At 42.4% G+C, this 27047-nt stretch overlaps 1 protein-coding gene across 2 annotated transcripts; it reads left to right on the top strand.

Annotated features, from left to right (window-relative positions):
* Positions 1 to 1618: 1618 nt before the first annotated feature.
* LOC117272640 (vang-like protein 2) lies at positions 1619 to 26930 on the top strand. Of its 2 annotated transcripts, none has more exons than XM_033651625.2 (8): positions 1619 to 1896; positions 8660 to 8904; positions 11609 to 11732; positions 11813 to 12420; positions 15743 to 15879; positions 17374 to 17509; positions 18875 to 19121; positions 22351 to 26930. In XM_033651625.2, exons 2-8 carry the CDS (start codon positions 8834 to 8836, stop codon positions 22606 to 22608), a joined length of 1581 nt encoding a protein of 526 aa, XP_033507516.1. In that variant the 5' UTR covers positions 1619 to 1896; positions 8660 to 8833; the 3' UTR covers positions 22609 to 26930. The 2 variants fall into 2 exon arrangements, with proteins under 2 accessions (XP_033507516.1, XP_078019893.1); XM_078163767.1 differs by having other exon boundaries at positions 1735 to 1922.
* The last annotated feature ends 117 nt before the right edge of the window (positions 26931 to 27047 follow it).

The following is a 27047-nucleotide window of genomic DNA, read 5'->3' as shown; positions in this document are numbered from 1 at the left end:
TATGTTAATTTTTTTCTGTAAAGCCTTAGTCCTCGTATTTGATTTTATTTTTGTAGATATGATTAAAAAAAAGGATGTATAAATTATTTTCTTCTCCCTTGTTTTTAAAATTGGTGAGATTGTTTAGCTGCACAGAAGGAAAAGAGAGCTCATGTCTCAGATTCATGTGTTTTGTGAGATTAAAAAGAAACTGGATAAAGGAAATGAAAATGTCGTTTGTGAGTTTTTGATCTTTGAATTTTGGAAATTGTCATAAATCTAGGGCAGCACGGCGATGCAGTGGTTGGCACCCTCTTGCTGTTGCCTCACATCTAGATGGTTTCTGGTTTTGTATGTTCTCCCAGTGTCAGCGTGGGTTTTCTCCAGGTACTCCAGTTTCCTCCCACAGTCCAAAGACATGCAGGTTAATTGGTGACTCTAAATTGTCCTAGGTGTGAATGTGAGTGTGACTGGTTGTCTGTCTCTATGTGTCAGCCCTGTGATAGTCTGGTGACCTGCCTCTCACCGTATGTCAGCGGGGATAGACTCCAGCAACCCTGCGACCCCTAACAGGGTAAGTGGTTATGGAAATGAATTAATGTCACCATTTAATGTTTGTCAAAAATTCAGAAGTGCATCTTCTTACAGGCAACATAGACAAAAAATGCCACCAAAATAATATAGGGTTTCCATCAATGTATGTATTTGGACATTGAAGAAAATCTATGCAGAGCCTATGTCGTAGCCCACAGACGTGGCCTACACCGTTTTGAGCATTTATAATTGTGCGGTGGTGTGTCTGTGTCACTCTGCAGTTACACCTCCAAAACACTAGTTGGCAGCAGAGATATCTGAAGTGCTGTAAAGATTAGTTGATTCAAAACACACATTAAACACACATTAAATATGGCGTAATAGAGACAGTTTCAAACACAAGTACACAAATCAGCTTCACTATAACTCGCAGCATTCACAAACACTTGTCTTTATCTGGACACATTTTCCCCACAAATACAACATGCTAATATTATTAGCACAAGCCTATGGCATTTTACATTGTATAAGTTAGCCTAGCAGCTAGTGGACTTTTCCTCTGCTCATATGAAGCCAGGGACAACAGCAACATTTAACAAAGGTAACGTTACAAAATTCAGCTCCATTACAACTCACAAGCTTCACTGACAAAACAACTGTCTTACACTAAACATGCTAACATTATTAGCACAAGCCTATGGCATTTTACATTGTATAAATTAGCCTAGCGTCTACAGCACCAAATGTGTTAGGCCCAGCACTGCCCAAAATTCATAGTTGTAACTACATTATGTGTCACCGGGTTTCAACCAAAATTAAGGGTTAAAACATAGCTACTTTTATCAGAGAGCCTTTCCTGATTTTTACTTGAGATTTAAAGTTCAGTTAAAATGTCTTTTATTTCCTCAGTTTGTATAAGCAAAGGTGTTTTAGTCAGTTCTTTTAAAGGTTGTTGTTTTCATGTCTTGTCTGTTTTAATTATTGACATGTAAAGCACCTTGTAACTCTGTTTTAAAAAGCGGTTTATAAATAAAAGATTACTATTTTGAAAATCCCCACCGGAAGCTGTGAAAGCACTCCGTGCCGGTGTGCGGTGCTGCTGGGTTTCCTCACACAGCCGCTCAGCTCAGCCACACAGCGGATGCGGGGCCGGGATGAGGTGCGTGTTGCTGCCTTATGTGCGGCTTCGGTGCGTCGATTAAAGATGCGATTAAACAGCCGAGAAACAAACAAAAACAAACTGCGTCACGCGAAAACACTCCGGTGATGACCGAGCGTGGAAGCTGCGGACAGATGCGCGTCGGGAGAAAGTGAATTTGGAGGCACTTTGGCTGCTCGGCTCTTTGTGCTGCAGGTTGCAGCATTTTCCTTTTGGACTGAAAGGTAAAACACCCCTGCATGCATTCTGGGTAAGATGTGCTTTTTAGTGTGTGGGCATTAATATGAAAACACCGGCTTTAAAGCAAAAACTACAAATCTAACATTTGCTTCTTCTTTTTTCATCATGAATGCATTTTTATGTCTGTATTTGCGCTGGCTCGCCTGCCAGAGCTGATGAGCTGGCAGATAACAGTATCGATCACACTGAATACCACTAACAGTGTGAGCCTTCTCACTGTGACTCAGAGCTCATCTGCCGGGTCTTGCTTTGTGTTTTTATCCGCGCACTTTAACCACTTTGCGCTTTTACGCACCGTGTGCCAAACTGAACGCTGCACACTCCACACTCCACGTCTGGTAGATCCACGTCTCCGTGCTCATGTGTGATGTGTTTGCTGTGTGGTCACCAGTCTGTTGCACATCACTTCATCCTGGGTGTGTTCTGCTTTGTCTCACTCCTTTTGTTTCCTCTGGTGTTACATCTCCCTCAGCGCGGCCGCTGCAGCTCATTCTTCACTCGTCGGTCATTATCTTTAATTCACACATGTATGTGTATGTTTGTCATGTAAAGGCCTTGAAGCCTGGTCTTGGGTTGCTCAAAGGAGTTTGTATTGAGGCAGCAGCCACGCCTTGCTGGCCCACTGCCACCCTGAGGCCTGGAGGCCCCCGGGAGCCACACAGGCAGGCTGGTTACCCGAATCTGAGGCAGCATGCATTTGAACAAGATGTTTCACTCCGAGCTGACAGGTCAAGAGAAACATGTAACAAACTAAATACACTTGCACTCATGTTGTTTAAACTTGACAAACCTCATAACACAAGTGCAGCTGTGCTTCATTATCCCACAGCATCAGCAGAGATTCACACTCATGCAAAGAAAAACTTACAGCACAGGGCTGCAATGATATGAGATTTTCACAGTACAGAACCGTCTAAAAAAATATCACGGTTTCATTGTATCACGGTATTACAGAGTTTATCCAGTTCAATAGGACTTTATTTATCCCAAAGGAAATTCTGGTGCCAGAAAATGCTTCAAATTACAGAAACACTAAATACAGTAACAACAATTAATGATTCATAACCAGTACCAACCAGACAACCAGTGGGTTCCCCCGGTCAGGGTCACTCACTGGGCCCAGTTTTAGAACAACAGAGCAATAAATGTTTGGCAGAATATACAAATATACAAGACAGAGGTGTTTTCAAGTAGCAGAAGCAAAAACCAGTGCCTTAAAGAGTAACAATAGGAGTATGATAAGTACAAGAGTTACTAAAAATGGACTGAAATGGTGGAGAAAAACAGACTGCTCCTGATAATCAATGTTATATTGAATATGATGTAACAATGACAAGTAGTATTCCACATGACTGTGAAAATGATATTGCACTACACTGACAAGTGATCAAGATATTGAAAATTTCCACCGAAACAGCTCCTCGTAGAGTCTCAGATTACTTAATGATGTCATCTGATGTGGGTGTTTGTTCTGTTTTGTGCTGTTAGATCTTAGCACAGTGTTCGATATTGTGGATCACAGTATCATGATTGACAAGCTTAGATAGTGGGCGGGTGTCTCTGGGAGTGCCCTTGACTGGATTTGCTGCTATCTTTCGGATAGGAGTTTCTTGGTCCTTTCAGGTCTGATACTGCTGCTCTTTCCTGCGGTGTACCTCAGAGCTCTGTCTTGGGTCCTATATTATTTGCTTTATACATGCTTCCACTGGGTCAAATTATTAGCAAGTTCACAGGCATATCATATCACTGTTATGCTGACGACATTCAACTTTATGTCTGGTTTAAGCCTGATAACACAGATAAACTTGCAGTTCTTCCTAATTGTCGGATGTCAAACAACTACTTACAATTCAATCAGGAGAGACGAGTTTTTATTGTAAAAAGAATATTTATTAATATTCATGTTTATATTAATGAACTGATCTCTCAGAACACGACCTACTTGCAGTCCCCTGCTCCAGACTGAAAAACAAAAGGTGATGACGCCTTTGAGATGGTGGCTCCAACACTGTGGAACTCTCTTCCATTAGGTTTACGGTCCGCAGTCTCTTTAGAAAGTTTTAAAAAACAACTGAAGACCCATCTTTTCAAAACAGCCTTCGTCCCACCCTAAATTGTCCAGTGCTTGTTCCCTGGTGTGTTTCTGTTGGAGGCCTCAGTGGCCTGCATTTGCTCTATGTTTTACTTTCTTTTATTGCCTTTGTTTTTACTGATTGCACGTGTCATTGTTTGAGTGCTTTATTGTGTTTTTTTCTAGAGTGGCATGCAGGGGGTGAGGGGGTATTATTATCAGTCAGAATGACCCTTAAAGGAATAAAAATGGAAGTTATTTTTGGTTGAAAATATTTTGTTACTATAATTGAAACCATTTTGTTAATGTAAGAATGTGTAAAAAGTCTCCCCTTTAAAAGTAACTAAAATAAAGGGGAGATTCTTTTTATTTTTCAGTATGGTAGATGAGAAAATGTACATGGTATGATAACCATCAACTTTTATATCACGGTATACCTTGAAACCAGTATATTGCTGCAACCCATAGTGTGGCAGCAGTTTTGGTTCTGATCAGTGTGTTTCCACGCTGCACGTGGAACCTCTCACATCCCAGATGATGCTGAACAGGGACTCCAGGGTAAATCAATCGGCGGTGGATTGATTACAGTGGGAGAGGCTCGTCAGTGCGATCAATGGGATTGACTGTCTCAGACAGGGTGGGAGAGAAACACAGCTGGTTTTGTTTATGTTTATGGTACAGTAATGTAGTTTGGAAGCCGTGAGAAACTCTGCTGCTCTGATATGTTGAGAGAATGACTGGAAATACTGCTTCAGTGCTAAGATTTTAAAAGGAGCGTGTAATAGTGTAGTAATCAGGAGGTTTTAGTGGCATCTAGCGGTGAGGATCTCCTGATTAGAATTCCCTCAATGTTCATTGCTCTGGAGGTTTTTACTAAGAGCCGAATTATTTGCAGAGGTCTCGTCCTCTTCGAAACAAACCGACCCAGGGGCGTAAATATAGACAGTTCTGCCTGTTACATGCATTGTCTTCTTTCAAAATACACATCTGTTTTCACAGGAAACGCACTACGTCGGTACTAGGGCTGCCACAATTAGTCGACTAATTGATGACTAATCGACTATTAAAATAATCGGTGACTATTTTAGTAGTCAACTAATCGGTTTGAGTCATTTTTCATAAAAAAGTACTATAAAAGAACCCCAAAATACTCTTACTGCAGCTTTTTACGTTCAGATATTGGCAGCTTTACACACTCTCCCGTGACAGTGAACTAAAACCCTTTGGCGTGAGTATGAAACAAGACATTAGATGATGTAATTTTGGGGTTTGGGCGAGACAGACCGACATTTTTCAACATTTTAACACATTTTTTAATGAAATGATTAGTCGACTAATCGAAGAATTAATCGACAGATTAGTCGACAGTGAAAATAATCGTTAGTGGCAGCCCTAGTCGGTACAACAACACAAATTGACGTTTGTTTTCCTCAAACAACTACTGCACGTGGTTGGGTTTAGGCAACAAAAACACGTGGTTCGGTTTAGGAAAAAAGGACAGGGTTTGGCTTTATAGTCTTATGGGACGCGACCGCTGCTCTCTTGGGTGAAAGTTGGTGTTTGTTGGACCCACCCTTCCTACTTTGACTTGCGACGCCTTAACTTTTGTTCTTGTCCGCCGCGTTTCCCCCCGACGCCAGCAAGAACTGTTAAACTATAATGTTGACCGGCGGTATATCATGCTGAAGTTAAAGGACAGCATGATACGACTTAAGGGGCACAGAGCTCGGAGTAGAGCCGCTGCTCCTTCTCGTCGAAAGGGGTCAGTTGAGGTGGTTCGGGCATCTGATCAGGATGCCTGTTTCGGCCATGTCCCAGCAGTAGGAGGCCCCGGGGCAGATCCAAGAACATGCTGGAGGAACCACATATCTCATCTGTCCTGGGGACGCCTCGAGGTCCCCCAGGAGGAGCTGGAAAGGGCGGCTGGGTAGAGGGATGTCTCGGGTTGCTTTGCTTGGCTTGCTGCCCCCGTGATGGATGGATGTACACTGAAGAGAACGTACTACTTATATTCCACTTCTGCCAGTATACCCTAAATCCCACACACAGGACCTCTAAAGCGCTATCTTTCCTCTTGTGCTCTGTGTCTGACTCTGTTGTGTCTGGCCCAAGACCGATTGACCGATATATATGTTTGACTGTCAGTTCCTGATTGTGAAAAGCTTTTTAAGTCTTCATAAACTGCAGCAAAGATAAGTTTTCATGCCACTAGAGAATGTGTGCTCTCAGGTCAGTTCCATTTTTAATCAGAAAGCGCGCAGAGTGCTCTGCTTGGCTTGATGATGTGACAATGGCCCAGTCTCCTTTTTTAAAAATGTAGAGAGATGTTTTCCCCCGTACAGCATCTATGAAAGGTGATTTTAATGTTTTATTGTCTCTTCAGTCACTCCGGGACATTAACATTGTTGTTAAGCCGTTCCTGTGTAGCTCTGGCTTCATGCATGGGCTCGTTTTCTTGCTGGAAAATTGTCTCCCTGGTGGCAGGATTCTCACAGACTGCATCAGTTTTTTGTACAAGATTTCTCCATATTTAGCTGCAATCATTCCCCTTCTACTTTCACAAGCTGTGCAGGGCCTGCAGCAGAGAAGCATCCCCACAGCGTGATGCTGGTTGACATCAGGATTCATTAGCTCCTGTGTGAAGTATTGTAGATCCTTGGAAGTGGATCATTTTTAGTGCAGCATTGTACTTACCATGGGTCTGCTTGCAAAATGTCCCAGCTGAGAAGTCCATGTGTGAGTCACATGAAAGCCATTACTGCAAATTGCAGTGTCTGATGTGGAAGATGGACACAGGAGGTCACGGCTCAAATTGAGAGCGCGAGCTTTGGTATTAGATTAAGAGTGTGCTTGTTGTACGTCCAAATCGGAAAGTACCTTTTGGGGGAAAAAATGTTACTGCCTGGTTGAAAACTCAAACCTAAAGGAGGACGTCACAGAGAAAATGACCATTTGTATATCAATTAGTCATGTTGTGTTACTTACAATTCCTGAAACTAATGTTTTTCTTGCATGCCACCATGGTGAATACGGAACATATTGATTTGTGTGCCAAGAAAATCTCCCCCACACCATTACACCAGCACCAGCAGCCTGAACCGTTGATACAAGGCAGGATGGATCCATGCTTTCATGTTGTTTACACCAAATTCTGACCCTACCATCTGAATGTGGCAGCAGAAATCCAGACTCATCAGACCAGGCAACGTTTTTCCAATCTTCTATTGTCCAGTTTTGGTGAGCCTGTGTGAACTGTAGCCTCAGTTTCCTGTTGTTAGCTGACAGGAGTGGCACCTGGTGTGGTCTTCTGCTGCTGTAGCCCATCTGCTTCAAGGTTGGATGTGTTGTTGGTTCAGAGATGGTCTTCTGCAGACCTTGGTTGTAACCAGTGGTTATTTGAGTTACTGTTGCCTTTCTATCATCTTGAACCAGTCTGGCCATTCTCCTCTGACCTCTGGCATCAACAAGGCATTTTCACCCAGACAACTGCTGCTCACTGGATATTTTCTCTTTTTGGGACCATCCTCTGTAAACCCTAGAGATGGTTGTGAGCAACAGAACATCCGTTTACAAATGTTCACACAACTCATGCAGTATTATCCAAGTCTCATTTATCCATTCGCATGCTCCGTACTTCCCAAACAGCATGAGTTGTATGAGAGTTTAACAGATGTTTTTACATAGTGTTGCTGTTGCTAAACATGGCCCCCTTTTGGATTCATTGTTCACCATGGAGGCATGCGAGAAAAACAAAGTTTTTCTCATGAATTTAACATAACACAGACCGAGTAACTGATATTAAAATAATCATTTAGGTTATGAAGTATTCCTTTAAAGTGGAGGACAGAAACGGATTCAGAATCGCAGCCTGGTAAATGATTAGTGTCTCTCTCTGTCTTCAGAGGTGTGTATTTGAGGGAGAATGAGAGGAGGGGGGATGTAGAGTTGATGTTCTGGTTGCTGTGGCAACAACCCCCCTCCTGTCTTTTCTCACCCCCAGCCTCCCATTCATCCCCATTGTAGTAGTTAAGCTCTGTTGCCCTTGGAGACCACAGGGGACAGTTGGGGAATGTGGCGTCTGGACAAGTACATATCACACATGGAAAGAAAATGGAGATGAACCAGCACAAACAAAACATATTTTCTGTGTTTGTAGAAATGAGACGCTGTGCACGTTCTCCAGGGTCAACCAGTTTTTAGCTTTGCTTGAGTCATTCATGCATGAAACTGGAACATTTTAAAGTCGCCCTGATGTTCTACCTCCACCCCTGCATGTCGTGCACACTGGAGACTCGTAGCCTAGAATAGAACATGGCGTAATTGCCCTTTATTGGCTGTGAACACACTCAGGGCCAAATCACTTGAGTCTGCTCATAAAAACTCCCTCAAAGCGGAAGAATGAGCCCGGCTATGTCCTGTGTGACACACACACTTTCACACACCTCAGAGTGCCAACATTTTAACAATGTCTCTCTTCTTGTCGCTGTTACTTGGCATGTTTCCCTCTGAGATGCTTTTACTCTTGTCTGATATGACAAATTATCCACTCTCTTCACTCTCCTCTCTCCGCTTTCTCTCACACACTGTTTTCGCCTTTTCCAAACTCACCATTTTCATCATTTATCTTCTTCTCTCTCACCCTGTCTTCCTCCCCCATCCTCCCCTCATTTTCTCAGGCCTCCAAGATAGATTCCCTCAGGAGTAAAGTGGACTTGCTGCGCCTCCCCTTGGCCCTCTCCACCAAGTCCATTAGCAATCGTAAGAGTCAGCTGGGCGTGGTCTGGGAGAAAGGCGGCGGCGGCCCGGGGGCAGGAGGGGCTCGGAAACTCCGCCCACCGCTAGCCTCCAACATGGACAACGAGTCGACGTACTCGGGCTACTCCTACAAGTCGTCCCACTCACGAAGCTCCCGCAAACACAGGTACCAGACCACATATCGTACTGTACGTAAGTGGATCACAACTGTACTAGCCAAAGTCAGTTTTTATTTTGCCCCGTACAAATTGTTTTACCTATTAGTGGTTTTCAAAGCGCAACAAAAACGAAAGCTGCCATGCAAGCAAGATGCTGTCAGCTCCTGTTATGGCACTCTAGCGATGTTTTTCAGAAACTTGACGTGTCTTTGAAAAACAACCCCATTTTATTGACCTTGCTCTCAAACTTGCAGCAAAAGCCCTGTTTCCACCAAACACTTTCAGTATGGTATCTTTGGAACCAGAAGTAACCCTTCAGACATGGTACCTAGACCCTAGTGTTTCCACCGCAAACAGTACCCTTAAATGTGGGCGGGGTTGTTGTCACTCACTGCTCCCTCCAGCACTCACTGTATTTCCTCATTATTGGCGACACAGATGGAAGTCTGCACCTTGTTTATCGTCCACAGAACGATGCTGCACGCCGACATTTTTAGAACAAAATAAAACAGGCTGCAGTGAGAGTCTCTCTCCATGAGATATTTCAAAATAGCAGGTTTGTGCATTCAGTTCTTCTCAGGCAAGCTCAGGGGTTGAGTGTTGCCAGAGCCCACAGGAACAACGCTCCATGACACTTTTTTTTTTTTCTCCGAGTGAGGATTAGAATATATGTAGTTCACATAATCAGGTCTAAATTAAAATATATAAACCCTTGAAGATCCACTCATTACTAAAAGTGTATGTCATATAAAGACTAAAGTAATGGTCAAAGGTGTCACAGTGAAATTTAAGGTGTGTTGATTGATTCATGTCATCAACTCATGCATTAATTAACATTACAAGTTAACATTCCACCTTAAAAGTTGCTGGCAGTAGACCCAGTGAATTAAGTTATTTTACTCCGACTCCAGCTGCTGTGAGAGGCAGCAAAACATCCTTTAATTTTATAGTTAGTTTACTAATAAAACTCTCCACAGTATGAACAGTGGTTACATGAGCCTCAAAACCAGCCACAACTCAGCCCTGAGCAGAGCGACCGTCCAACAGACCAATCAACAGACTGCAGTGTTCACAGCTCCACCTTTTAGTACCAGATCTGTGTGCTAGGTACCCCAACAGAGGGGTGACCAAAAATGAGGACGGTACAGAACGGTTCCATTGGTACCATCCACAACTTTTTACAGTGGAAGCAGAATAAAAAGCGTACCGAACTGAACCGTACTTTACTGCTCGGTGGAAACGGGGCAAAACTGCCCAATACATAGTTGGAGTTTAGCTCACATCCTCTTAACACCACCCAGCTAAACTCCTGTTTCCAGGATAAGTGAAATGGTCGCCTGCAATTCAGCTCGTTAGCTTTATCTATTGTTGTGAATGCTTGATCAGTAGTGCACATGTGCAACTCTCAACAGAGATGTGAAGGAAGAAAGGTGGCTCACTCCTTAGCTATTTACATCATCGCCTCTGGAACTTTCCCGATTGGGCAAGTGAGTTGCTAGATTTACTAGCCCAGCATTTCACTTGCCCCGAACAATTGGGGAATCCTTACTGTTTAGCTCTGCATTCAGTTTACAAAGACTGAGAAAAAATGGCAAGTATTTACATGTGTTTAGTCAAAATCAGTGAATCTGGCTCTTTTGCTAAAATATTTACGCAGTTAATCAAATATGAAATATTTGCAGTATTATATATATTTTAGTATTTAAAAAAAGAACAAGGTAGAACTAACATTTTTCATCAATCGACAGAAAATGACTATCGGGTGTCAAACATACGGCCCACAGAGGACAGAATCGGCCCACCAAAGGGTCCAACTAGTGATGGCCAAATGAAGCCTCATGAACCACTTTCTTTATTTTCTGACCCCCACCAGATGTCACTCTTGTTTTAAAGATAAAGGCTGAAGGACTTGCAATGCAGTGTGCTTTCAAACCTTTGTTGAACAGACAGCGCCATCTGGTGGTTTCAGAAAACAAAGACAGTGGTTCATGAGGCCTCATTTGGCCATCACTAGGTCCAACCAGGCTCACTGGATGACTTTGCACGCCTGTTTAAAATGTGAGAAGAATATGTCATATGAAATGCAGCTTCAAAGACTTTGAGAGAATCAGTAATATTAACTTATTTTTCTTAAGACATTTCAGACTGTTCAACATCTGTTTTGTAAATGGGTGAGCGTTTTCATAATGCGCTTGATCCACTTGAGGTCAAACTGGACTGAATCTGGCCTATGAGCTAAATTGAGTCTGACACCCCTGATTTAAATGATGGATTATTTGTGTCAGGTTTTTTCAAGCAAAAATGCCCCATAATTGTCTAATTGAGAACCCAATCAGCCGATAATCAACAATCAAAATAACTGTTAGTTGCAGCCTTAGAATAGATGCATAGAAACAAAAGGACATGAATTAAAGGTATCACATATGCTTAAAGAGTGGAGACTTGAGAAATTTCAAACTTTGGCGCTCCAGTGGTGATATTAAAAATGGCAAGATACCATAATCACATAAAAAATGTACCTGTCCTGGCTTTAAATGCTCAAATGAAAAACTGTAAAAGAAGAAATTGGGGTTCAGAGATTAGATTAGGCTTTAACACAGTGGCTTATCAAATAATCATATCAGGGACTGGAGGATTATATATAGGACGTGCCACGACATGATCCATGTTAATAAACCATCTCTGACTTCTACACTTTTTCTTTCTCTCCAGGGAGAGAAGGGACAGGCATCGCTCGAAGAGTCGGGACAGCAGCATCCGTGGAGACAAATCAGTGACCATCCAGGCTCCAGGAGAGTCGCTGCTGGACGCCGAGTCCACCAGAGGAGACGACAGGGTGAGAGTTAGATTTGAATCACTCCTCGTTAGCTGTGTTCTGTCGTGCGTCACCAACACTCCTCTCTACTCTCTCCTCAGGATGACAACTGGGGTGAGACGACGACTGTGGTCACTGGCACCTCTGTGGACAGCATCTCCAATGAGGACCTCACACGGGTCTCTAAGGACATTGAGGATTCTTCGCCGCTGGAGTGCCGGCGTTACCTCGGCCCAGCATTGGGCGCCGTCCTGGGGCTCTTTGCTCTGGTCACTCCTCTGGCCTTCCTGGCGCTCCCACAGCTCCTTTGGCGGGACACACTGGAACCTTGCGGCACACCATGTGAGGGCCTTTACATTTCTCTGGCCTTCAAGCTCCTGATCCTCCTCATCTCCACCTGGGCGCTTTTCTTCCGCCCACCCAGAGCCACTCTGCCACGCTTCTTCATCTTCCGCTGTCTGCTGCTGGCGTTGGTCTTCCTCTTTGTTGCGTCTTATTGGCTCTTCTACGGGGTGCGGGTGCTGGAGTCCAGAGAGACAGACTACAGGGGGATTGTGGGATATGCAGCATCTCTGGTGGATGCGCTGCTGTTCATTCAGTACCTGGCCCTGGTGCTGTTGGAGGTCAGACATCTGCAGCCTGCGTTCTGTCTCAAGGTTGTGAGGACCACAGACGGAGCCAGTCGCTTCTACAACGTGGGACATCTTAGGTAAGTGTATCAGGATTATTTGTCTTTTTTTAATTGTTACATTGTGCTTTCATTTCAGATTTTAAATTGGAGTAAAAAAAAAGAATATCTCAAAAACTACAACAGATTTTCACCTATTATTTGTATTTTGTTTTATTTTTTGTTTTATTATACACATCATATGACAGTATGAATTCAGATTACAATATTAAAACAGCCACTACAAGACAGAAATAACTAATAATGACAGAAAAAACAAAATAGAAGCTGTCATTTAGGAATTAAGGAACACAGATATTCATAAAGACACAGGGCCTTTCCTTTTTTTATTGATGAGTGCAAAGGTCAGTACAAAAACAAAGAAGCAAGGTAGTGACAGACAGTGTGGACATGGAGGTAGGCGATATAGACCAAATATAGACAAAACGAGACAAAACAAACAAGCAGATGACTTTCAGGTAAATGGCATTCTTGCTGTTGTAGATATGCAAACCGTGTTTTTACTATACTATGGGTGGTTATTAAGGGCACTCGTGTCTGTAGTTAATAAAGAAGATAGAGAAGAAGGGCTGAGCAAATAACACTAAGAGGGAAATACATAATCTACACAATGATAAGAGTAATATATACTTGTGCATATACATTAGGGATGGGAATCACCAAAGGTAGTGATGGCCAAATGAAGCCTCATGAGCCACTTTCCTTATTTTCTGACCCCATCAGATGGCGCTCTTGGACCTTAGTGATGGCCAAATGAGGCCTCATGAACCACTGTCTTTATTTTCTGACGCCACCAGATGGTGCTGTCTGTTCAACAAAGGCTTGAAAGCACACTTCATTGCAAGTCCTTCAGCCTTTATCTTTAAACCAAGAGTGCCAAAATAAAGAAACTGGTTCATGAGGCTTCATTTGGCCATCACTACTCTTGTGTAAAGATAAAGGCTGAAGGACTTGCAATGCAGTGTGCTTTCAAGCCTTTGTTGAACAGACAGCGCCATCTGGTGGCTTCAGAAAATAAAGACAGTGGTTCATGAGGCCTCATTTAGCCATCACTAGCCAGAGGACTCGGCATACGATACAATCTTGATAATTAGGTCACGATACGATATTATTGGGATCTTGCGATATGCTGAGTATTTATTACCTTTTTTCCCAAACTTTGTCAGTTTATCTTGTAATATAACGTTTTTCAGTCTGTTTACCTGACTTTAATCATTTTTAGTGCGGCAAAATGTGATGCAAAGCAGACAGACTGACTAACACCGTCACAAAACCGTTGGCAGATTTAACGCCCTCTGTGAGGCCAGAGTAGGTGCGGGAATGAACCACTTCACATGCAGGCGTTCTGATGACTGAATGGCAGCCCCCATGTAAGAAGCGTTGTCTGTTACAACCACAATCCCCCATTCTTGTGCTGCATTTTGCAGGAAGTCTGCAACGCTTGCTGTGACTTTCATGTGCTGTTCCAGTTTGGTGAGACAGCAGTCACCAGTGATAATGCACCATTATAGTCACATATGAATCCACTGACCTCGAAGTTCAGGTGTCACAAGTTAACGCCACCCTTCCTGCTGTACTCAAAGATTCCTCAGCTTTATGCTTGACTTCTCTGTAGAGCCTGGGTACGGCTTTGTCAGTGAAAAAAAACATCGGGACTGAGACACATACTGACGGAGTGTTTTAAGCATGTGACAAAAGCCTTTGGTTTCGACAACACTGTATGGACTTAGATCTTTGTGCATGAAGGAGGCGATGGACTCACTCAGAGTTCGGTGCTAGTTTTGTCAAGCTAAAAGCATCCAGTATTGATTGATTTTTTGGCGAAGTGGATTTAGCATTAGCTTGGCCGTCAGTGGCTAACGCTATCTCTGGATGGTAGAGTGCGCAGTGAGCCCTTGTGTTTGTAGTATTCCCAGAGTATTTTATTCCCGTATGACACTGCTTGCAAATCACGTGTGTCATACCCAAGTCCTCCTCTCCTTCCGTTTTAAAAAATCCAAAATAAGTCCAGATGTTTGATTGTTAAGTCCAGACTATGATAACCATATTCCTACTTAAAATCTACCACAGCATGGGACTGCATACATATTACTTAACCAAATTTGGTTTCAGATGATCTTGCAAAGATATTAAAAAGCATTAAAGTTAAGTGTCTTTCCAGAGAAGCTCACATGGGAGTCCAGAACAGTACCAAGGTATTTAAAATTTTCCATGGTTTTAAAACGTTGGCCATCGAGTGAAACTGGCTCTGTCTTCAGATCTTTTTTCGTGTGAATAATCAATTCTTAAATCTTGGCCATGTTAATTTCTCACTTGCTGATGTGACACTGTGTCTAAAGGGCCTTAGTGTGGGCCAGGTAGGCAGCTTCACCCGATGGGTCTGTCTGCTGTAATAGACCAACTAAGGCCATGTCATCAGCATATCTAGATAATCTAAAATATCTAAACCCCCCAGTAAATGTAAGGAAATTTGCCCTGAAGCATAGTTTTATAATTCAAATCTATTTTTTTCTATTTTAAACTGACTGTGTTTTGAATTTTAACTGAGCACAGCCAAAACTAGGGCGGCCTACACTCTTTGCTGTGCCTGAACCCATCCTGTGTAAACACAGATGGAGGACAGAAGCTGCTGCTGCTCTGCTGGCATGCTGCTCACGCTTCCTCCTCTGTAGGCACAGCATGGTGCCATATTGCTGACCAAAAGTTGCCCGACATAGCAGCTGTGCACTTTGCACATGCAACCATATGTAGGTGACACATAATTACAACAAATAGCCCAGAAGTGATGCTACAAAATGTTACGCTTTTTATATCTATAGCCAGCCGTGCAGCAAAATAAATACACAGTAATTAAAGATAGTTCAGTGTTTGTGTGTCTGAATCACTTTGCAAAATGTGTCCTTTTACACAGTGATGATGATTCAATGCAAAATAACAACATTGTCAAACATTGAAAGAACAAAAATAGCTGACTGTGAATGCTGTCCAGTCTGTCATCAATTCAGAATAAGCCTGAACCAGACTGCATTTGTCAATTAATGAAAATTCTGCTTAATTTTTTTCATTCGTGCTTTCTAATTACTCTCCTTTTGTTAAAGCTATTTTTGTCTGTCTCATAGGCTCCATATTCTCACAGTAAAGCAGACTGTTTTTGCTCATGCATGCAGCCCAGTGGGAGTCTGTTCCTGCTGCGGGTGGTTTACCACTTCCTTTATCTGCGTGTTAACGTCATAAAGCTGTCAGGTCGTCATGGATAATTGACACCTATAACGGCTCCTTGTGTTAAAATTCCCCAGTTAAAGGGAACAACGTTGTGTTTCTTCCTCTGTGTCATTCATCTCAGTATTCAGCGAGCAGCAGTGTGGGTTCTAGACCAGTACTACAGTGACTTCCCAGTGTATAACCCCGCCCTGCTCAACCTGCCCAAGTCCATCCTCTCTAAGAAGATGTCTGCCTTCAAGGTCTACAACCTGGGGGAAGGTAAAACGATCTTGTGTATTTAATCTTTTCCATTCAGCCGATTCTGCATCAGAACAATTCTACCACGTGCATGTGTGCAAAGTAGGGGTGTAACGATCCATCGATCTGGAGCGATACATATCGATTCAATGATGAACAATCCTATATTATTGATGCAAAGTGAAAACATGGATCATCATCTTTAGGGTACGCCTTTGTTTTGAAATTCTTTGTCACGGTTGTGTCAAGTAGCCGAGAGAAAGACAACAAGGAAGTTTGCCTCCTGGGCTTTACGCCAGATAACCCTGGAGTTTTATGAAAAAGATTTCTTCCAGAAAGGTCTCTGACAGAAATCCCCGAAGGCTGACTTATATTTTGTGCTATTTTATGTGTTAGTGGAGTCAATTTAAAGTAAACTCATTGGCCACTTTACTAGGTACAGATTGCTAGCACCAGGTTGGACCCCCTTTTGCATTCATAACTGCCTTAATTCTGCCTTAATGCTCAGGTGGGCTGTGGTGTTTAAACCATGCTCAGTTGGTACTAAGGGGCCCAAAGTGTGCCAAGAAAATATCCCCCACACCATTACACCACCACCAGCAGCCTGAACCGCTGATACAAGGCAGGATGGATCCATGCTTTCATGTTGTCTACACCAAATTCTGACCCTACCATCTGAATGTGGCAGCAGAAATCCAGACTCATCAGACCAGGCAACGTTTTTAATAATAATATCAGCAAATATCATATTGTTGTCCAAAGAATCAATATATGATCATGTCTTGATGAAACAGGTGATTTACACCCCTAGTACAAAACACTAAACAAGGGTGGGAAGCACTGGCACAACTGTCGTACATTGCTTGTGGTAACAATAATATCATAGTACAGGTGAGTCTTACCCCCTAAAAATGAGCAAATTAGTGTGCACATTGCATCGAAAAAACTGCTATACTTGGCAGACATGCTCAGGATGTTGTTGCTCTGCCTGCCGATTAGGCAGATAGGTCATCTCTAGTGATGGCTCATACTATCAGGGCTCTTAGGCTTTGGAACAGCCTGCCTGAGGAGATGAGGCTCGCAGAATCAATCACTTAAATCCCGTTTTTTTAGACTTGCTTTTGTGTGATGTTGTCTTTTTATTTCCTTTTTGTTTTGTTATTTTATTGCTTTTGCTGTTGTTGGTCATTTTATTTGTAGTCATTTCTATTGACGTTGGCAGCATGGTGGTGCAATGATTAGCAGTGTGGCCTCACAGCAAGAGGGTAGGGGGTTCAAGCCCCTCTGTGTGGAGTTTGCATGTTCTCCCTGTGTCAGCATGGGTTTTCTCCGGGTACTCCGGCTTCTTCCCACAGTCCAAAGACATGCAGGTTAATTGGTGACTCTAAATTGTCCGTAGGTGTGAATGTGAGTGTGAATGGTTGTCTGTCTCTATGTGTCAGCCCTGTTTTTGTTTTTTAATGTGTCATGTAAATATAGTTTTCATATTATTAATTGCAGTGTTTCTGTCTACAGAGAACAGCACCAATAACTCTACAGGTCAGTCCAGAACCATGATCGCAGCTGCTGCTCGGAGAAGAGACAACTCTCACAACGAATACTACTACGAGGAGGCAGAGATGGAGCGGAGGGTCCGCAAACGTAAGGCTAGGTGAGGACATGCCCACACAATTATATATTTAACAAATAAAGCACATACAAAGACAGAGACTGAATTTGAAAGATATGATGGAGCTTAATGATCCCCACAAGTCAGCTGAGTAATAATCTTTTTTAAAAATCTTTATTTATAAAGGACTTTTCAAAAAAGTTTCAAAGTGCTTTACACACCAATAATTGAAACAGACAAGACATGAAAACTTCTTTTAAAAGAACTGATAAAAAACACTTCAGTGTGTGAAAACGGAGGAAATAAAAGACAGTTTAAATGAACTTAAAACTCAAGTAAAATCAGGAAAGGCTCTCCAATAAAAGTATGTTTTAAGAAGGGACTTAAAAGAGATCACTGACTCGGCCAACCTCATTTCCTCGGGCAGACTGTTCCAGAGCCTCAGGGGCCCTAACAGCAAACACTCTGTCCCCTTTAGTTTTCAGCCATGCCTCTGCCCACGTTAAAAGCCTGGCAGCTGAATTCTGTACAGTCTGGAGTCGATTAATAGGTTCTTGATTCAGGTAAGAAAAGAGGCTGTTGCAGTGATCCTGGCGTGAAGAGATGAAGGCATGTAAAACTGTGTGTCTTTAAAAGTTAAAATGGATCGTATTTTTGAAATATTTCTAACATGATTAAAAACATGATTGCACAAGCTTTGTGATACACTGCTCAAAACTTAAATTACTGCCAAACCAGACTCCAAGATTTCCTGCAACAGGTTTGATATTTTCCAATAGGAGACCAATTCAGTTGAAGAAAATATTTTGACTTCCAGATTTTAACATCAGTAAGGCAGTCACCAAGTGAACACATCATTCCAGGGTCCGTGGATCTAACGGGCAGGTACATCTGTGTATCATCGGCATTAAAAATGAAAAGAGACACCGTGTCTCTGAATAATGTGCATCTACAAGGAGAATACAATTGGGCCCAGTGTCGACCCCTGAGGTGCACCATACTGAAGAGATGAAAATGAAGAGAAGTGGTTGTTGACAGAGACACAAAACCTCCTATTCATCAGATAAGATGAAAACCACTTCAAAGCTGTACCAGATATCCCCACCCTGTGCCTCAGTCTGTCACAGGATGTTATGATCGATGGTGTCAGAAGCTGCACTAAGGTCCAGGAGTACAAGCACTGAACACAGGCCCTCGTCAGCAGCCATTAAAAGGTCATTGGTAACCTTAAGTAGGGCATTTTCAGTGCTGTGATATTTACGGAAGCCAGATTGAAACTATTTTTAAAAATGCTGTTATTTCCTAGTACATAGAGAAGTTGCTTTGATGCCATTTCTTTTCTAAGACTTTGGATATAAAAGGTAACTTGGAAATAGGTCTATAATTCTTTGCTGGTTCTTTTACAAGATTGGTGGTGGCAGTAGAAGAAGCCTTTACCCACATCAAGCGCCACCAGGACGAGGAGGCGATCCCCTCTTCACCTAAACACCCTCGGGAGGTGATGGACCCCAGGGAGGCGGCCCAGGCCATCTTTGCCCCCATGGCGAGGGCCATGCAGAAGTACCTCCGCGCCACCAGGCAGCAGTCCTACCACAGCATGGAGAGCATCATCAACCACCTGCAGTTCTGCATCATGCACAACATGACCCCCAAGGTAAGTAGGGTAGTTTCAAGGTATTCATAAAGCATTTAAGAAAGAAATTAAAAATAATGATGTAATGTTGTAATGTAAAATTCATCTTTAACTTTGTTTATTGTGGGCTTCTTCTTGTTTTTTGGCAAATGACTAATAAAGTAACCATAACTGTAAAAAGCGTACAGAAAGAGCAATTAGACTTAATGGCATAGTAATGGTGAATAGTGATAAGGCAACACGATGACGTTATGGGAGGCAGACAAAGCAAGATCGGAACAAAACAAAAAACGATTTAAGAGGTGCTGGATTATTTACAAGATGTTATCATATGTTTATTATCAACATGATATCAATATTTCATTTTTAGATATCATAGTTATCATCAATACCGATATATATCGATATGCCCCTATTTTAAAGTTCAACCCTAAAAATGTACAGTCAGGTCCATAATCATTTGGACAATGATACAGTTGTCGTCATTTTGGCTCTGTACACCACCACAGTGGGTTTTAAATGAAACAATGAATACCTGCTTAAAGTGCAGACTCTCAGCTTTCATTTAAGGCTTTTTTCAAAAATGTAGTATGAACCGTGTAGGAATGACAACCATTTCTTCACACAGTCCCCCAACTTTAAGGGCTCATAAGTATTTGGACAAACTAACATAATCATCAATTAAACAGTCAGTTTTAATACTTGGTTGCAAATCCTTTATAGTCAATGACTGCCTGAAGTGTTGGACACATAGGCATCATCAGATACTGGGTTTCTTCCCTGGTGATGCTCTGCCAGCTCTTTACTGCAGTCGTCTGCACTTCCTGCTTGTGTTTTGGGTGTTTTGCCCTCAGTTTTGGCTTCAGCAAGAGAAACGCATGCTCAATTGGATTCAGGTCAGATGATATGACTTGGCCATTGCAGAACATTCCACTTTGCCTTAAAAATGTCTTTGGTTGCTTTTGCAATATGCTTCAGGTCAATGTCCATCTGCACTGTGAAGCATCGTCCAATGAGTTTTGAAGCATTTAGTTGAATCTGAGCAGATAATGTAGCCCCAAACACTTCAGCTTTCATCCTGCTGCTCTTGTCAGCAGTCACATCATCAGTAAATACAAGAGAACCAGTTCCACTGGCAGCCATACATGGCCATGACATAACAGTACCTCCACCATGCTTCACTGATGAGGTGGTGTGCTTTGGATCATGAGCAGTTCCTTCCCTTCTTCCTTCTCTTGTCTTCCCATCATTCTGGTAGTTGATCTTTGTTTTATCTGTCCATAGTATGCTGTTCCACAACTGTACAGGCTTTTTAGATGGTTTTTGACAAACTCCAATCTGGCCTTCCATTTTTAAGGCTAACCAATGGTTTGCATCTTGTGATAAACCCTCTGTATTTATTCTAGTGAAGTCTTGTCTTGCTTACAAGAGCAGCAGGATGAAAGCTGAAGTGTTTGGGGCACCATTATCTGTTCAGATCCAACTAAATGCTTCAGAACTCATTGGACGATGCTTCACAGTGCAGTTGGACATTGACCTGAAGCATATTGCAAAAGCAACCAAAGACATTTTTAAGGCAAAGAAGTGGAATGTTCTGCAATGGTCAAGTCATATCATCTGACCTGAATCCAACTGAGCATGCGTTTCTCTTGCTGAAGCCAAAACTGAGGGCAAAACACCCAAAACACAAGCAGGAAGTGCAGACGGCTACAGTAAAGGGCTGGCAGAGCATCACCAGGGAAGAAACCCAGCATCTGATGATGCCTATGTGTCCAACACTTCAGGCAGTCATTGACTGTAAAGGATTTGCAACCAAGTATTAAAACTGACTGTTTAATTGATGATTATGTTAGTTTGTCCAAATACTTATGAGCCCTTAAAGTTGGGGGACTGTGTGAAGAAATGGTTGTAATTCCTACACGGTTCATACTACATTTTTGAAAAAAGCCTTAAATGAAAGCTGAGAGTCTGCACTTTAAGCAGGTATTCATTGTTTCATTTAAAACCCATTGTGGTGGTGTACAGAGCCAAAATGACAACAACTGTATCATTGTCCAAATAATTATGGACCTGACTGTACTTCTGTTCATCCAAATAAGATAGTACGGTGTTTTTTTTTTTCCCATGAAAAACGATATATAACTCTACATCTTTGTCTCATTTAGTATGCACTGATCTATTAATAGGCAATTTACAATTTTTTTTTTCACAAATCACAATTTGCCTCACAGGGCTTTACAGCATACGACTAATGATGGCCAAATGAAGCCTCATGAACCAATTTCTTTATTTTCTGACCACACCAGATGGCGGTCTTGGTTTAAAGATAAAGGCTGAAGGACTGGCAATGAAGTGTGCTTTCAAACCTTTGTTGAACAGACAGTGCCATCTGGTGGCTTCAGAAAATAAAGACAGTGGTTCACGAGGCCTCATTTGGCCATCACTGCATACGACATCCCTCTGTCCTTAGGTCCCTCGCAGTGGATAAGGAAAAAAAGTTCACCCCTGGTTAACACTATTAGCGTTGTCAGCAGTCAAGTACTTTTAAATGAACACTTAAGTCAAGCTACCGCTATAGCTCAACTAAGCCAGTCCATTGAATTGGACTACTGTCCTTGTCCCAGTGTACAAACACAGGAGGGGAAACAATTTATTGACCAAAGTATGTCCGACTCTGCTCCTATGGGGGGAAATATGCCCCCTTTCAACTTGTTAGTATTGGACCTTTTTCCGGTGGACCTGTTACCTCACAGACCAAACATTCGACAGATAATTTAGCTACGGTTAGCTAGTGGCTCACTGGTGAAACATAAACATGAACTGCGTCTCCTTGTACATTATTCACATTATTACCTCATCCAGTTATTTTTCTCCAATGTCATGTAAATGTACTGACTGTCACTTTTATTCAACATCGATAATAGAGTTAGCATCGTTAGCTGCTAGCTGCCATTTCAGCCACATCCATGTTGAGGAATGTGTCCAGATAGCTCATATACTCTTAATTTTGCATAGAGCCCCTTTAAGCTGTCATCTTGCCTGTTTACTTTAAACTGGCGTGAACAGAACAGTATCTGGTTAGAGCAGTAAACGTGACTGAATTTGGTTGAAAATCTGTTTTATCTGCAGCTCTAAAAGTTCTGCCATTTTTAAAGAAAATATTATGTCTCCAAACCAAATCAAACTTGTATTGTATCAGTGCAACTATTCATAAACTGACTTGCAAATATTCTTCCTGTGTGTGTCTCAGGCTTTCCTTGAGCGTTACCTCAGCCCAGGTCCCACCCTCCAATACCTGGACACCAGCAGGGGGCGCCAGTGGACACTAGTGAGTGAGGAGCCAGTGACTGCTGCTCTGCGTCAGGGCCAGGTCTTCTCACTCAGACGCCTGGACTTCTCCCTGGTCGTCACGGTGACGCCACTCCCCTTCCTGCACCTGGGCGAGGAGTTCGTCGATCCTAAAAGGCACAAATTTGTCATGAAGCTCCAGTCAGAGACGTCTGTGTAGGACGAGGGTGGTGAACTATAGTGCTGTTCATAAGCGTGACGCCCAAATGATGTGGCTATAACATCACAATAGTCAAGGCAACAGTAACACCCCATCACAGACTTTGTTCCTCAAATGTCATAAGATTAGACACTCAAAGTGCTGACTGTTAACTTCTGATGTTGTACTATAGACTGCTTCCAGTTTTCATGACACTGAAGTATTTGTGCTGCTTTTGGTGCTATTTCACTACACATTCAATGAAATAAGTGTTTTTGAGAAAAAAGTTGGTCCTTTGGTTAAAACAGTTACACTTAAATTTGATTTGATCCACATTTATTATTCAGGCAACAATTTTTCAATAGAATATATACCCATGCATGGTGTGGACTGTTTTTGGTAAATGTACCAAGCCTTCTGAGTGTGCACTGACCTTTAAAAATGCACTATCAGACCTGACAGGCTTCACTTTAGCTCACTCATTGCCAGAGCTAATCTTAATTCTCGTTTCCCTTTTTACTTGAACTTCTTGTTTGGACTTTCAAAGCTACAAACGGGCAGAATCAGACATTTACTTAAAGGTTCTCTGGTCTTTTCTCGTCTTTTGGATGTTGATTGGATTCACTGGCTGAATCGAAGGGGGGTGAAACTGCCTTTAAATTGCTTCCCCTTTTTTTGATTCCACTGAATAGTGCACCGAGAAGTGGACACATACTTCCCACTGAAAGTATATAGTAAGATACACTGGATTGACTTTCAATGCACTGAGCATTTCATAAAATGCACTGCATTATTTCCTGCTCAGGTTTTGGTGAATCACTTCTCATTTCTGGAGAACTGAAAGAAATGTACTCCTGCACTGGGAGGAAATATAACTTTTGTTAGTACAATGTAAATACCAGTATACTGTATGTCCAATATCTCTGGTAGCTGATGTATTCACCTTTACATACGAGGTTTGAATTGGACTTAATGAGCCCCAACACAATACAGCCAGGCACCACCAATGTGCTTCTTTTTGGCAGCTTGATGTTTTTGATATTTTGCAAAGTGAGTGTGTGAATTTGTGTGTGTGGTTGGATCACAAAGTGGACAAAGTGGGCAACTGCCTCGTGGCCTGAGACCCTTAAGCCCCAGGTTCCCCTCATGTGCGTAATTTGATTAATTGCAAGTCTTCGACACCAATTCAATATGCTTAATTGGCCAATAAGGTCCAAGAAGGGCCGATTATGCCAGCGGTGCAGGACCATGTGTCAAATCTAGGGTGACGCGCTCACCAGTGGCCAGACATTGACCAACAGCCAACCATCAACTTAGTGTGTCAGGACCTATAGACGTACTGTAACAATGCCTCGGGGTAAAGTAGATGGTGGCAGCATGCAACCTCAAACGCAATGGTTGCAATCTGCCATAAAAAGTATAGAAGAAGAATGTATGCACAATTAAAGCAGGAAGTACCTTGAAGTTTCCCAAAATTTGTCCAGTTTGTGACCAAATATCTGCCAGATATTTCCACCAGCCTCAGTTGTACTTTGTTTAAAGCTAATTAGCAAATGTCAGTAGCCTAAAAAAAAAAAGCATGTTTATACACTGAAGTAAGATGAACATGGTCGACACTACCTTTTAAAACAGGTCCTTCAATACCTAACCTTGTGGCCTTGTCCTGTAGAAGTGCCCTGAGTCAAAATCTACTTTTCAAGACCTTAAAAAAGTACTTCGCGATTTAGCATTGCACTTCCATGACACTGTTAGGCTCACGAGGGACAGTAAAACAAAAAAAAATTATTCCACACATTCTCCTTTCTGGTCAAAACATGTCGCCAGAATTACCCATAATGCAACTCGAGTGGGGACTAAGAACTTTTGCGAAGCCAATTTGAGAGTTTTATCAGTAGCACGGGGTAAAATCTCTCAGTAAGCGAGAGACTGAATCAGTGACCATATGCTAACAACAACAACTGTCACTTCCTGGTAGACAGCTGACAAACGATTTTAATTGAGATATGTAAAACTGGCAAACTTGGTTACTTCTGTTGTCATTTTCCCAACCGGTCTCACTCCCAACTCATCAAATACCAACGCTTGGAGAGTGGCCGTTGGCATCGCTACTGATGGTGAAACAAGGCACCCTTTGGCAGTGGTATGAGATGCACCGGGCGACGGCTTAGTGATGGCCAAGTGAAGCCTCATGAACCACTTTCTTTATTTTCTAATGCCACCAGATGGCACTCTTGGTTTAAAGATAAAGGCTGAAGGACTGGCAATGAAGTGTGCTTTCAAACCTTTGTTGAACAGACAGCGCCATCTGGTGGCTTCAGAAAATAGACAGTGGTTCATGAGGCCTCATTTGGCCATCACTAGGCAGCATTCTTTGAGGCTCTGTGCAACTGCTGTGGTATAAAGGCCGAGAAAGTCTGTAAAGGGCAGGTGGGAGCAGAGGTAGATTCTGTGTGAAACCAAAAGTCAGTGGAGCTATTTTTTATATTGCGCACAGAAGCTGTTGTAAAAAAACATTGTGATTCAGCCTATTGGCACGTCGTTTCCCATTAAGCATTCGATTTTTAGAGCTTGAGAAGACAAGCTGCGGTGCTCGCGTCTTTGTCCCTTGAAATGTCCCAGTTGCGCTGTCAGAGCAAGCCTGACAATATTACTAACCATCATACAATGCACTCTGCAAGACGGCAATCGAATTTGTGCAGGAAAACGTAGGTGCTGCTCAGCTCAAACAAGCCCAATTCCTCAAACAGCTAGCCTTCAGATGTCTTTCTACCTTTGTTAGACAGTCATGGGCTGGCTCGGCTTGGGTTTGGGCCATCAGCCCAGCACAGCAGGGATTTGCATCTCCATTACAAATGGGCTACCCGCTTGAAGGTGTGTCATAAGGAGCAGAGGGCTGATCCATGTCTTAATTTCCGCATTATTTTTGCTGCATGTGTTTTTCCACAGCAGGGCAGGTAAAAGAAGTTTATCTGTCAGAGGTGAGCTGTTGTAGAGGTGGAGTAAGAGCCTGTCTGCAGCTCTTCATAACATCTCACTGTGGCTGTTTCTGCTTTTAATCTTCCTCCTTGCGGTATTGGTAAGCTAGTTTTTATTGAAGAAAGGCAGCTAACAAAGTTCCACTAATTTGGTGGTAAACACGTTTCATTTCCTCTCGATTCTTCACAATAAAATTCCCCTGTTATTTTGTCATGTAAACGCTTTTATTGTGAAGAAGCAAAATAAGAAATGCAGGGTTTTCATCAGCAGTAACTTAACAAGACTCATGCATCCAAAGTACAAACCGGGACACAGGACAGAAACTAAACTCCAACTAAAGACGTTCAGTTAGAAGCTACAAAAATACTGAGAACTGAACACACAGAGACTTTTGAAAACGCCTGTCTCATTAGTCTCCCGCAGACAGGTGAGAAGTCAGTCCCGCACCACACACGCTTGTTTCAGGGGGGAAGAGGAGTCAACAAGGGGTTGGTTCAGTTGGCGAGACGTCACCGTTACCCACTTTAGAGTGGGCGTTTGTGCTTGTGGACCTACTCCAGAGACAGTCCACGGCACATCACGTCTAAACTGACGATAAAAAAAAAACAAATCGGCTTGACTCGGCGCGGCTAAAAAGTGGTCATGGAAAAAGGGTGCATGTCCTTACCTCAAAGTGACATCTCTTGAGGACGTTTCTCAGACTTCACACAGCTTCCTCTTTAGACAACGCAGTTGTATTGTCCAGTACTCACAAACAAACCCCGGCGCTTGCCCTTTAATTGCTTCAAGGTAACTGACACACAAAAAAAACAGTCCAAAACCCACAGATATTCAGTTTATTATCCAACATAGAAAGTCAACATATGTTAAGCCAGAACAGATGATTTGTGTGTGTGTGTGTGTGTGTGTGTGTGTGTTTGTTTTCCTTAAAAGAAATCCTAATTCATGAATAATCAAAATAGTTGCAGGTTCTGTTGATTAGCTAACTGATTAACAGACTAATCATTCCACTTTTAGAGTACCATAGTGCCATAAGTATTGGGGTCAACAGGGGTCCTTCAGCAGGTAAATCCAGCCATGGGTTGATCTGTGTGCACATTTTCTTGTGTCTTGTGACTCAAAGATATCTTTTGTACACTACAGCTAGATTGCCTTTCCACTCAGAAGCAGCTTATGTGTATATTTCATTGTGGTTTTCTAAGGTTGTATTTTCCTGTTTTCAAATGGATCACTTTGTTGTACTTGAGTAAGCTCCTAACACTTGTCTCTGAAGAGCATTGTCTTTAAAAGCGAGATTTATTGTTACACTGTGTTTTTTAGGACAGAGTTGTTTTTTTTAAATAAATATCTCACCCAAGCATTCGTCACATCTGTGTCACAAGTTGTCTAAAATTTGTCGTTATCAGGAAGCAACACTCAAGTGTGGGGGAGTATGGTTGTGGGTGTGAAGTCTAGGAGGATGTAAAAATTTCCAATGCTTTTTA

Source organism: Epinephelus lanceolatus, chromosome 22, assembly GCF_041903045.1.
Source record: "Epinephelus lanceolatus isolate andai-2023 chromosome 22, ASM4190304v1, whole genome shotgun sequence".
In the NCBI taxonomy this organism is placed as follows: Eukaryota; Metazoa; Chordata; class Actinopteri; order Perciformes; family Serranidae; genus Epinephelus; species Epinephelus lanceolatus.
The sequence above is the reverse complement of the archived record's forward strand: the minus strand, read 5'-3'. Positions and strand labels throughout refer to the sequence as shown.

Excerpts from the sequence above, each read along its gene's own strand:
- LOC117272640 (XM_033651625.2), top strand. The coding sequence starts at position 8,834 with ATGGACAACGAGTCGACGTACTCGGGCTACTCCTACAAGTCGTCCCAC. Across the intron at positions 8,905-11,608 it reads CGAAGCTCCCGCAAACACAG|GGAGAGAAGGGACAGGCATC; the intron begins GTACCAGACCAC and ends CTTTCTCTCCAG. Across the intron at positions 19,122-22,350 it reads TGCACAACATGACCCCCAAG|GCTTTCCTTGAGCGTTACCT; the intron begins GTAAGTAGGGTA and ends TGTGTGTCTCAG.